Source organism: Coloeus monedula (genome assembly GCF_965178545.1).
Source record: "Coloeus monedula genome assembly, chromosome: 16".
Taxonomy (NCBI): domain Eukaryota; kingdom Metazoa; phylum Chordata; class Aves; order Passeriformes; family Corvidae; genus Coloeus; species Coloeus monedula.
In genome coordinates, this window is record NC_138796.1 from 15,686,728 (window position 1) to 15,699,510 (window position 12,783).

Here is a 12,783-nt window from a genome sequence, read left to right on the forward strand (position 1 = left end):
GTGCCAGAACCTGGAGGAGTTGTCCTGGGCTCCCTCCTGCCTAGGGATTAGTGCACCAAGCTGTGCCTGCCAGTCTGGAGGCACCCTGCCAATTCCTTGAAGCAGTTGGTGTTCCTCAAACCAGATTCTTCTCTTGGATGAGACTCCTTGCCTCTGCTTTCACATTGCTGCTGTGAAATCTGAGCAGCCTCCACACCTTAGCTAGCCTAGTTTGCCAGTCTGGCTTTCGTAGCTCAGGCTTTCTCAGACTCTGTTCTGCCCCACACATTGGCCATGTACCCTTTCTTTACATCCCTGTATGTTGGCACAGCTGCCCAGGGCTCTTTGTGCCTCCTCTCCATCCCAAGGGCTCTTTCTTCCTTGATGTTATTCCGTAAAGAGGTGTCTGTTTCCCACCCCTTGTCACCCCAAATTTCCCTCACCGTTGTCATCTTTCTGTGAGGGAAGTAGCTCCAAGTCTCACAGCACCAAGTTCTGAAAGCCTGAGGAAAGGGTGCAGTAGGGGCCACCAGGCATTTCAGTGATCTCTTCCCACTCTTAAGGATTTTTAGAGCTGTGGGTTACCAGAGAAGCTGCAGGGGCTCCACTCCTCCCCCTTGTATCTCTGTGCTGCAGAGGCACAGTTGCCTTGCAATGGACTCAGGTGTGGGGGTAAGACCTTGGCCAGCTCTGTCTGCAAGGGTGTGAAAGCAGGGGAAGGGACAGATCTGACCTGGGGAGACACAGGTGAGCTTGGGGAAATAAGATTGCTGGTTCTTTTCATAGAACCATGGAACAGTTTGGGTTGGAAGGAACCTTAAAGCTCATCTCATTCCAACCCCTGCCATGGGCAGGGACACCTTCCACTAGCCCAGCTTGCTCCAAGTCCCATCCAGCCTGGCCTTGGACACTGCCAGGGATCCAGGGGCAGCCACAGCTTCTCTGGGCACCCTGTGCCAGGGCCTCAGCACCCTTTTGCTGCAGGGAAGGTGTTGCCATGAGGCTGGTGATTGCTACAGTCCCAGGGCATGGCCTGGCCATTGCCCTCCAGTGGCCCAGAGCTGGCTGCAGCAGCCCCCGTGCCAGGGGCCAGCCCAGATAGGGTTGACTGAGCCATGAGTCTTTATCTGCATCATTCCCAGTGGGTTTCTTTTGCCACCCCTGGCTCTGCAGGTGGGTGAGTGGGCATGGGGCTATGATGGTGACAGCTGGGTGGTGCTGGAGCTGGGCACTGCCCGCTGTGCTGCACAGAGTCTTCTCTTTGCTCAGGCTCTACTGCCTGAAGATCTACGGCCTGTCCTCTCTGTGGCGCCTGTTTCGGGGCAAGAAGTGGAACGTGCTGCGGCAGCGGGTGGATTCCTGCTCCTATGACCTGGACCAGGTAGTGCCACGGCCCCAGGGACACCCCAGGGCACTGCCCACAGGGATGGCCTCCCATCCTGCTCTGACTGACACTGGGACAGAGCCACGGGAGCCTTTGTGGTGCCCAGCACAGGAACATACCCCAACACTGACTCCATGGCTCTTCTGCTACCTTAGAGCACTCCTTGACTGCCCTGCAGCACCCCTACATTGCCCTGCACCCCTTCCCTGCCCCCCAGCACCCCTTCCTTACCTGCAGCAGCCCTTCCCTTCCCTGCACTCCTCCCCTTCCCTGCAGCACCTCTTCCCTGCCCTGCACCCCTTCCTTGCACCCCTTCCCTACCCTGCACCCCTTCCCTGCTCCCCAGCATCCCTTCCTTGCCTTCCAGCACACCTTCCCTTCCCTGGACCCTTTCCCTGCCCTCCAGCATCCTTTCCCTGCCCTGCACCCCTTGCCTGCCCTCCAGCATCCCTTCTCTTGCTCAGAGGGCCAAATTCTGGCAAGTACAGAATTGCCCTGAGCACCTGCCAGGCACCCAGCGAGCTGTGGTGGGTGCTGCAGATGCTGGCAGCTCCTGGAGGCTGGAGTGGGAATGGGGGAGGGATGGAGGCAGTTGGAAATGTGGTGCCCAGCAGTGTTGCCACAGTAACAGCCGTGGCAGCGTTTCTATTAAAAGGCCCCGTTTCATTCACGTTGTGCTGGAGCCTGGCCCACACACTCTCACTCAGGCAGAGGCAATTTTTGTGGAGTGCTGTAAGCTCTTTTTAATTTCTGAAATGCCATGCAAAAGTCCAGCAGAGCCTGAACTGCTCCAGGCCAGCAGCTGCAAACATCACTGAAATAATACAATAATATTTGGAAACTTGCAGGGTCAGCGCCTCTCTCTATTACAGCAGATAACTTTGAGCTTCTTGCACCACAGCTGAGAGCTGGTTTTCTGTTTCTTTGGTGATTAAAAGCTTCTGTGCCAGGTTTGCATCAGGGTTCACTCCCTGTGTACTTTGAGGAGAATTGGTTTGGCACTTCAGGCTTCATCCTGCTGCTCTGGAGACCAGTGGGAATTGTGTCGCTGGCCGGGTAGGAAGAGACATTCAAAGCAGACCTTAAAAGACTTTTGGAGGTTTAAACAACTGTGGTGGGGTGACAGGAGAGGGGAGAAACAACTGCTGTGAGGAGAATGGATTGGGTTGTGATCTATTCCTGGTTACATCCCTAAAGCTGGGATGCTGATCCACCTCTGTGCCGTGGCTGCTGGGTTATTTTCTTCCATGATGTCCCACAGCCGTGGTCCCTTTTTGCAGAGGTTGCAGTGCCCTGCGCTCCTGTGGCCTCTCTGTTCTGGAAGTGGTGACTGGAAATTGAAGAGTCAGGTCCCTGTTTGTTACAAATCTGAGTTTCTCCCACTTGGAATTATTTAGACCTACGCCAACTGGGCTGGCCCAGAGTAAAAATAACTTTTTCTGTGGGCAGTGGAGCTAATGACACCTGCTTCCTTCGGGATTTTTCTCCTTTATCTTCTAAATATTGCTCCCCAACTCCAGCTTCTTCCTCTCTCCCACCTTCCCACTGAGCAAGAGGCAGAATTCCTGTGGCTGGACAGCTCAGCCAGTTGCTGATTTGGGGAATGTGTATCACCCAAATTCTGTCAGGTTTGCACCAGGTGCCTGCACTGCTGAAACAAGGAGGAACAGAAGTACCTATCAATTCTTTACAGAATTCCCATTCAAATTACCACTTCTTTTTCTTTTCCACATTTTTCTGATCAGTGGCTCTAAAACTTTTGGGGACAGAGAGTGGAAAAATTGCACTATCATGTAAGTCTTGTTTCCTAAGGAAGCTGGCCTGAAATGGGAAATCTTGAGTGTTGTCTATAAAGGAAAAGAGCTGTCAGGATCCAGCTTTTATTTATCTTTCCAAATGTACCCCCATAATAAGGAGTTTTGAAGAAGGCTCAGTGAGAGGAGAAATACTGAAAATATCCAAGGTAACAGCATTATTCACATAGGCAACATAAAAACACATTAAGGAGTCCTGCAAACTTCCATTGCCTCAGAGTCTCCTATTCTTTATTTGTAATGTATTTTATTTTGCCATTGCTCTGCTCATGATTGTGTTTCCTTTTTCCCTAGTTATTTATTGGCACTTTGCTGTTCACAATCCTGCTGTTCCTCCTGCCTACAACTGCACTGTATTACTTGGTGTTTACCCTGGTAAGATTTAACCCTTGAAACAAGTCAAACTCTCTTCTGAGATAGTAAAAAATGGTTTCCTAGGCGTTTATGATCATCCATAAAGAAAATAAAAATGTAGGTCTCTTAGGAAGGATTCTCACACAGCTCATGTTTGTGTTTTTCCAAAGGGAATTCCCAGCAAATCCTGGCCAGCAGGAAAAGCTGTTCCCCTCTCTTTCTCTCAAAAGCTGATTTTTTACCTTTCCATCCACATCTGCGGTGATGGCCCCTCTAGTCTGATCCAGAACTTTTTTTTCAGGGAATTAACTTGCTGTATTAAATGTTTTCAGCCAAGCTTTCCTCAGAGGCTGGAACTTCTTTATTTTTCTTTTTTTCCCCCCAATATGACCAGTCCTCTCTGTGGTCTGCCCAGAGCCAAATTTTCCACAGACAGTGGCCATCACATGCTTTCAGCAGCTTTTTTGAGCCCTCTCTTTTCAGATGAGCTTGGCAGCAGAAAATAACTGCAGTGTGACAAAAGGAGGTGCTTTAGTCAAGGACAGAAAACACAGAGCAGGAAGCTCATTTCTGCCTGCTCTGCTCTTGCTTAGGCTCTACGTGGGGTTTCTTCAGGCAGAAATGAGCTGCTGCAGCTCACTGTTGGAGAGAGGGAAATTTACATTCACTGGTACATAGTGATGGAGTTGACTCAAAATGGGAGAATTTGGGCTTCCTTTTCAACTGTGGCTGTTGAAAGTGGAATAGTTCTCGTGTCCTTGCTGGTCACAGCATCCCCAACTCTGGGAGCTTCATTCCAGTTATCCCCTTCAACCGAGATTGCTGAGGACCCTCACGCAGGGTCTGGATGCTCAGCACTTCCAGACATCACACCTGCTTTGGGAGGCGTTAGCTTAGCACACAGCAGTGTCAGATCCCAGCTCAGCTCAGGAATTTACAGCTGTTTCATCTCCTGTTTGCTGAGATTTTCTCTTAAACTGGTTTCTGTAGCTCCGGTTGCTGGTGGTGATTGTGCAGGGCCTCATACGCTTGCTGGTGGACCTGATTGATTCCCTGCCTCTTTATTCCCTCATCCTTCGCCTCTGCAGATCCTACAGGCTCGCAGGTGAGTCCCTTAGCTCTGCCCCTGCAGCACTTCAAGTATTTTGCATTATGTGCTTGATTTTGGTGCACTGGGTCACTCCTGAATTGAAGATGCAGTGGGGGTAGGAAAGAACCCAAGGCTCAAGTCGTGCAGGTGTCCCTACTGTGAACCAGTTCCTGCAAGGAGCAGGATGAGGATGTCAATGGAAAGAAATCTGAACCTGAAGCAGAATTAGGAGCACCTTTGCAAAGCCCTTGGCCACTAAAAGTGACATCCAAACAAGCCCCATATAAACGAGCTCATCTTTTATTCCAGTTCTGACTACCAGGTCGGGTAAAACTTCTGCGAGCCAAACGTGGCATGGAGCTGTGTCAGGGGAGGTTTTATATCCAGGGATATCAGGGAAAGGTTCTTCCCCCAGAGGGTGCTGGGCACTGCCCAGGCTCCCCAGGGAATGGGCACGGCCCCGAGGCTGCCAGAGCTCCAGGAGCGTTTGGACAGCGCTGCCAGGGATGCCCAGGGTGGGGTTGTTGGGGTGTCTGTGCAGGGCCAGGGGTTGGGCTGGAGGATTCTTGTGTGTCCCTTCCAAACCAGGATATTCCATGATTCTGTGAAACAGGCTCATAACCTTGGGTGTTTGGGCTCTGAAACAAGCCAAATCACAAAAATACTTGGAGTAGCAGCTGTTCCAAATGGCTGGATCTACAGTGGTTGCAAATCAATGGAGCTCTTTCAGTTCTATGCTGACTTTGACTGACTGAAGCCCTGACCTGAGGTGTTTGGGTTAATTTCAAAGCTCTGGGCAGAGTTCAGATAATCATTCTGTTTTTGAGACTAATCTGTCACCATTTGGAAGCCAGACATTGTTTTTCCATTTTGGGTAACCATAAACCATGGCTGGCACCAGAGTAAGGACTCATTTTGGAATGCCTTTGACTGTCCACAGCTATGGTTAATCTAGGTACAGTCAAGCACATCTAAATTATTATCTCCCATCCTTTTAAAGAGCATGCAGCAGGAATTTAGCATAGAAGAAAGAGCTTGATCATCAGTAAACCAAGGCCAGTCATCAAAGACAGAGGAAGCTTGAGGCAACCTCAGCAGCTTTGTCTGCTGGAACACTGCCAGGCTCAGTTTTGGGAAGGTAGAGCTGAGCTGTGTTACCAACTCTGTTGCTTTTCCATGGGAGCCTTGAGCAGGTTCCTATGAATTTCCTGGCAGAAACATCTTAAAGCCTTCAGGGCTGTCTCTGGGGAGCAGGAGATGCTGCTGAAGAAAACTGACCCAGTAATGTGCAGGATGTAGGGCAGGAGGAAATCTTGGTGCCACTGAGAGGTGTAAGACCACAATTTCCTTTAGGTTATGTAAGGCCACAGGTTACTTCTCCTCATTCTTGTTCAGCCAGGTCTCTGCTGCAGGAAACGAGCCCCCACCCAAGCAGGGGATTGTCCTCTCAGCTGAGTGCCTTAACTGGCACTGCAGTGCCCTGGTGCCTGTGAGATGAGGAGGCATCTCTGAGCATTTCTGCAGCCTGTGTTCCTGCCCCAGCACAAAACTGTGGCGTGGCAACAGGAACAGATGGAGCAGTTGAATCCAATTCAAAGGACTTCAGAGAGTACACATCACATGGTGTCCTCACTGCTGAGGTGCTGCCTCCCTTGTCGGGCTCAGAACTTGGATAAGACATCCTCTGGCAGGTGTTAGGGCAGCTGATCTTACAGGCACCATCAAGATGGTTCTGCCAACATGAATGGATAGTTTTTGCTGGTAGGAAGGGGGTTGAGTTCAGCTCAGTTCAGTTGTGGCATCTGGCCTCCAAGTTGTTTGACAAGTGTCTGAATTAACGAAATACTCCACTGATGAAGCCCAGGCCAGGGGTAGGTGGATGATCCATCCACACACCAGAAACTAAATGCATTTTTTCTTTCCACACATCCAAAGTGAAATATTTATGACTTTAAAAAGCCTTTTTTACCCACATCACAGCAGATGTCCTGTGTGCAAGAGTTCTGTGCACCCAATGTCAGCTCAAGGGGTACCACCTTGGTTGGGATGTGGATTCACAGCATGAAGAAAGGCACAGCAGAGGCTTCAGGGCTCTCAGACTCTGCCCACACACAGGTCACCAGCATTGTTTGATTGTGAACAGGCCAGCTCGTTTTTCCTGTACTTTGGTTTCCCAGTTTTCACAGTGGAAACGTTGGCACAGGTTTTGTTGTGGTTCTGTAGGGCCTGCCATGATTGCTGGAGTCCAAACCAGCAGTGCCCTCGCTTGAGTGTGCTGTCATGTGAAACAAAGCAAATGAGTTCATGTCCTGACCTCTCCTGTGCCACTGACGATTCCTTTTTACAGGAAAAGCAGACCCCTGAGCTCTGGAGTTGGCTGGAAATCACGGAATAGTTCAGGGTTCTTCTGTGCTGGAGTGATCTGCAGGAGCCTGAGCCTTCCTGCTCTTCCTGTGAGAAGGGAACTGCTCAGAGTTCTGAGCTCTGCAGTAGTCTGCAGCTCATTCTAAAATGAATTTATAGCCTTTTTACGCTTGTATTTTCTTAGAAGTTTGAGACTCTTGAGCAATTAAATAATCTAATTAAGAAATTGTTGGCTGTAGAAGGGAGGTGTGTGGCCAGGACCTACAGAACCAGCATTTGCTGGGAGGATGGACTGTTCCTGGGATAAGACTCCAGAGTGCTCGACCACATATCTGAACCTTCAGAGCCTGCTTGTTTCTGTCTCTCTCTGACAAAGTCTGCCAGAAAAGTAGTTCCTGGAATGGCTTAGACACTCCTCATAGCCAAAGCTCTGGGAATCACATTGAGCACTTTGGTCATCCAGCCCATTTGCTTGTTGAGGCCCGGGGTACTCAAACATCTATTTCAAGCCACTGGGGAAGCCCCTCTTTCAATATAATCCAGCAAGATGCAGCTAAATCCCTCCTGTCCTGGACAGAAAAAGCTTTATGATTTGGGGAGAGAGTTTAAACCAGAGCTGTGTGCTAGAGAAAAGCATTCTGTCCCAGGAGGGAACTGTATCATTTTAATTAATTCAAAGCTTGAGCAAAAAGAGAAAACATTTTGGTTTTTCAGTGTGCAAGAGTCACAGAGATACTGCAGCAATGGCACTTACACAGTGAAGAGTTTTATTTCTATTTGTGCTCCTGTCACTGTTTGATCTGTGCCTTAGTCTTTTCTCATCTTCTTACCTGCAGGAAGCAATAACAGGACATGCTTGGCTGGAACAGGTTTGCAGAGATGGATTGGTGGTTTTATTTCTGTGGAGTAATTTGACATCTTTGAAAGAAAAATGCCTCTCTGGTCCAAACTGTTACCTTTGAAACATTGTATTAAATCTTTGTGTGCACTGTGTCACCCGTGGAATCCAAAATCTTTCCTATTTGTCTTTACAGTATTGGCAATGAGGCAGATCCAAGAGGAAATAGGAAAGTGGCAGGTTTGATGGGGTCAGCCTGTTAAAAACATGTGGATGCTGGGATCAATGGGCAGGGATTGCTTTGAAATGTTTTAATGCCTCCAGGTCAGCCACTTCCCTCCCTGAGGCTGAAAGAGGGACAGATTTGTACATGTGCTCTGTCCACATGAGCATGAATTAATGGTGCCTGCTCCTAAAATGGAGTTCCCATTCTCATGGAAGTTTGGGAAAAGTGGAAGGTTTCTCCAGTCCCTCTGTCATCATCAGGTCTGGCTGGCTGATTCCTAGGCTCGCTCTAGGACTGGGTTTTCAAGCTGGAGGTGAGAGGAGGAGGTTGCTTTTAATGGAGCTCTGTCACCAGGCTTAAAGCATTGTAGAGACAATCCATGATTCCTGTTGAAAATGGGGAACGTTCCCAAATCCAGAAAGGCTGAAGACAATTTCTAGGGAATCGGTGCTCAGCCAACAGCACTGGGCAGCAAATGCATGGTCTGTGCTCCAGGCATTGAACCATGGAATATCCTGAGTGGGAAAAGACCACAAGGATCATCGAGTCCAGCTCCTGGCCCTGCCCAGGACACCCCAACAATGCCACCATGGGTTTGGTTTTCTTGTTTTGTGTCTTTGCAGCTGGAGTGAAGTTCAGAGTCCTTGAGCAGCAGGATGGCAAACCTCTGCGGCTCCTTATGCAGGTGAGGCCCCTGAGCAGTCCGTGACAATTCCTTCCCCCCAGAGTGACCCCAGTCCATCCATTCTGCTCCCACTGAAAGGCTCCACTTCAAAATTATCAGCTGTAAAATGCTGAAACAAGGGAAATAATTCCATGTTGCTATGTGGCTGCTGCTTTCTGTGCTTTTTGATGCCCTGCTTGAGTCCTGTGTTTGGAGAAAATGGAGTGCCTGGATGGTGGGAAGTGAAATGTAGAAGAAGGGGAGGTAGGAGAAACAGAGCAGTGTCACTTCTGGGGTTAAGATCTCATGCCATTATCACCTCCTGGCTCTGGGCAGCTTAATGTGACAATTGCTGAACACTGGGAGAAGCAAAAGAAGGCAGTTAAACCATCCAAAGTGAAGCAGCAGGAAAAGCTCTTCCCCTCCAGAGGTGGTGGAAAGCCTTGGCTGCCCCTTGACACCAGCAGGACAAGAGCCTGGGCAAGTGAGAGAGGAAAGAGCCTCCTGCTTTTCTCCTGAGTTGCCCTGGTGAGGGGTATGGGCAAAGCTTTCCTGTGCTTTTGCAACCCCCCCTCCATTCCCACACTCTGGCATCAAAGATACTAAAGGAAATTATCTTCTGAGAAGAAATGAGGTGTTGGCAGCAGGGAAGTTCTCCTTACACTTTCAGGAGTGAAATTTCCATCTCCTGACCCAGCAGGAACACAGCCATATCCCGGGGTGGCTTTTCTTGCTCTCTGTATCCTAAGAGGAGAGGCTGCCAGTAGTGTATAGCACTTATAAAAGCACTTGGACACTGGGGGAGTGTGTGGGAAGGATTGAACTGCAGCTTCCCAGCCCTTTTGCTTTTTCCATCACCAGTCCCACCCTATTTCAGCAAAGGTCAGGCTAGCAGGGAACCAGCAAACCAGCTACTAGCAATTCCAGAGGGAATCCCTGCAACAGATGTCTTCTAGGGCAAAACTAGCATTCTCTAAGCAAGCTGTCTTCCCAGCTCTGCCTTTCAGTAGGATAGTGGTGTAAGAACCAAAATCTGCCATCCTCCGTGGCCAGGAGAGTCCAGAAAAAGGAAACCAAACACCAGAGGTGAGGCACAGGAGCTGCTGTGCAGAGGCTTTCACATCAGTGTGTGTGAGAGATGAGGTGGATGGAGTCTTCAAAGGGAAAAGACCATGACTTAAAAGAGCAGAGGCAGTGAGTCATATGACTGTGATGAATTTTCCTTGGACCACTGCAGGAAGATCCATTTTCTATCTGGAATACAGCACAAGTCATCACCTCAAGAGGTGGAAGTGCTGCAGTAGATGTCTGTCCCAGCCTTCTGTTCAAATAATAATGAGCAGATGGTCAGAAAAGGCATTTTTTGCTCTCTTTGTGCTGGTGGAAATGAAAAATGGGCTTGTGTCAGAAATCCTGCTGAATATCCCAATTTCTGATAGGCCTTTGGAGAGGGCAATCTGAAAAACCTATTTTTAAGTGAAATGCTAAAATTCTTATTTATTGTACGTGGTGATGTGCCTTTCTGGAGATTCCACGGTGGCTTTGCCCCCTCTCTGTGCAGAACCCTCTTGGAGCAGTGCCTGATGGAAGCAAGGCTGCATGCATGGAGCTACGCCCAAAATAACTGAAGCTGTAGGGGATAGTCTGAGCTGTCCTGTGGGGCACTGGGAATGGATTAGAAATCAATAATGCTGGCTTTGAGCATTCCCAACCAACTCCTGGTTCAGCCAAGGGATTATTTTTGATTTTTAAGATAGCGTCTCTGGAATGCAAAGTCCAGACCTTGGAGGGGGGCAGAGGATGGGGGATGATATTTCCATTCCAAATGCTGCTTAAGATTCTTCAGGAAGTCTTACATAGGTCAGTGTTTTCATTAGTGTTTAAAATAATTTCTTTTGGTGCACAAGAAGAAATATTTCTGGCAGTGTGGCTCAATTGAACCGATAGCCCAGGGAGAAAAGTGGCTTTAAGCTGAAGGAGGGCAGGTCTGGAGTAGATATTAGGAAAAAATTCTTCCCTTTGAAGGTGGGGAGGCCCTGGCACAGGGTGCCCAGAGCAGCTGTGGCTGCTCCTGGATCCCTGGAAGTGTCCAAGGCCAGGCTGGACGGGACTTGGAGCAAGCTGGGCTAGTGGAAGGTGTCCCTGCCCATGGCAGGGGTGGAATGAGATGGGCTTTAAGGTCCCTTCCAACCCAAACAGTCTGAGATTCTGGGATTCTAGGACACAATGAGTTTGATCCATTCATGTACCTTCTGCTGAAAGTCTCATCTTGCCCAGCAATTGCTTTGGAAAGGGTTGAACAACAGAGGAAGGGAAAAGGGAACAGCTCCATTAGGATGGATATTCTAAGCAGGGTTTGTTATAGCTTTACAGAACTTTCATAAGGGGAACAAATATTGCCCTTTCACTTATAAATGAGTTTTGCCTGTTTACTTCCATTTGTACCAGGAGAGGCAGGGACATGAATTGCTGTGGGTGTAAAAAGCCCTGGTTACTGCAGGGCCAGTGTTACCCCTGGGTATCACCACTCTGCCCAGGGATGCTTCTCAACCACAAATGTTGTGTCCAGACCTTCCAGCCCACACAGCTGATAGTCAAAGGAACACTCACTGTGGCTCTCCCTTGTAGAGCAGCAGTTCCTGTCCTCCTCCCCCAGCATGTTTGCACTTAAAACACTCTGCTTTGCCTACAGCTGAGGAAATGGGCAGAAACAGTTACTCGGGTTTTATGGCTGCTAGTTCTGGGGACAGGTTTCTTTGGCCTTTTTTTTTTTTTCCCTGTTTACTCTTTCCTTATAATTTTCCCTGCAAGCAGCTGCCCCGGCCTTTTTCCTAAACTTCCTATGGATGCTTCTGTGTACAGGCATTTCCCCCTTCTGCTTGAGCAATCTTGTACTTTGAAACTAATTTGACAAAGGTTTCCAGGATTAATTCTAATGAACTATTAGCTCAACCCCCTTTCCAAGAGCTCCATCTCTGTAGGCACTGGGAGTTCATCCCTCACCACTCCATGAGCTCCAGGCAGCTGAAGCAAGCTGGTGGCACAGGCAAACTCCCAGAAACCCAGATGCTTTTTAGTGGACAAAAGAAATATTCAGCTTTGACCAAGTAGTGACTCTGTGCATGGGTTTTGCTGTCTCTCTTTCCTTTTGTGGCTGGATTCTGTGCTGTGAATTACTGTCTCCTTTCCCAGAGCTGCTTGGTTGGTTCCAGCAGAGCTGAACCCTTTTTCTAGAGAAGGATGTCCTTTCATTCCTCTCCACTGGCCAAGCTTTCCCTGCCTCTGTAAGTCCCCAGCCCTTGGCATCTCTTGTGGTCTGTGCTCTGAGCCCCACCATTTCTGTGCAATCTTTTTGCTCTTTTGGAGACTGTGCTGTGCATCCTTTTCATGCATCAGATCTTGGCCACACTGGGTCCGTCCTGTGGACTTCACCTGTCTCCCTGCCCTGAGTGCTTCACTGGGATGAGCATTCCCAAGGTCTAATGTGCCTCTGTCACCCCTTGTACAGTTAATGTGTCTGTTCACATCCCTGTCTTCAAAAGGTCAATGCAGCAACTGGGGACCATAGGCAGAACTTCTGTAGGTACAGGCTTGGGGTGGTGATTGAAGTCAAATTAAAAGAGATGAACTCAGCCAAGGAGACTTAATTGAAAATGGTGATGAGGAGCTCTGTGGTGTGATCCTGTCATGCTGGGACTTGGTTCCACTGGGTGGTTTCGGGTGATACCAGGTTTAACTTAATGCACAGCTGTGGGCTGAGGGCTCATAACAGGTACAGCTAAACTGGTCTATTCCAGAGGGGTTCCTGGAGTCCCAGTGCATCCCCAGTGCAGTATTAGATGTAGGTTTAAATTAGATATTAGGAAACATTTCTTCACTGGAAGGGTGGTGAGACGCTAGCACAGCTGCCCAGGGCACTGGTGGAGTCACCATCCCTGGAGAAGTTCAAAAGCAGTGTGGATGTGGCATTTAGGGACATGGGTTAGTGGTGGCTTTGGCAGTGCTGGGTGAAGGGTTGGACTCAATGATCTTAAAGGTCTTTTCCAAACTAAAAAATTCCATGACTCTGT

General features: G+C 48.9%; 1 protein-coding gene across 1 annotated transcript in view; it reads left to right on the top strand.

Annotated features, from left to right (window-relative positions):
• The window catches only part of PIGQ (phosphatidylinositol glycan anchor biosynthesis class Q), a 34,563-nt gene that overhangs the window by 20,510 nt on the left and 1,270 nt on the right, over positions 1–12,783 (top strand). Inside the window, exons 7-10 of the mRNA XM_082291804.1 lie at positions 1,249–1,360; positions 3,472–3,552; positions 4,522–4,636; positions 8,673–8,734. Coding sequence (XP_082147930.1) covers positions 1,249–1,360; positions 3,472–3,552; positions 4,522–4,636; positions 8,673–8,734 — 370 coding nt within the window. The remainder of the gene's footprint in view (positions 1–1,248; positions 1,361–3,471; positions 3,553–4,521; positions 4,637–8,672; positions 8,735–12,783) is intronic.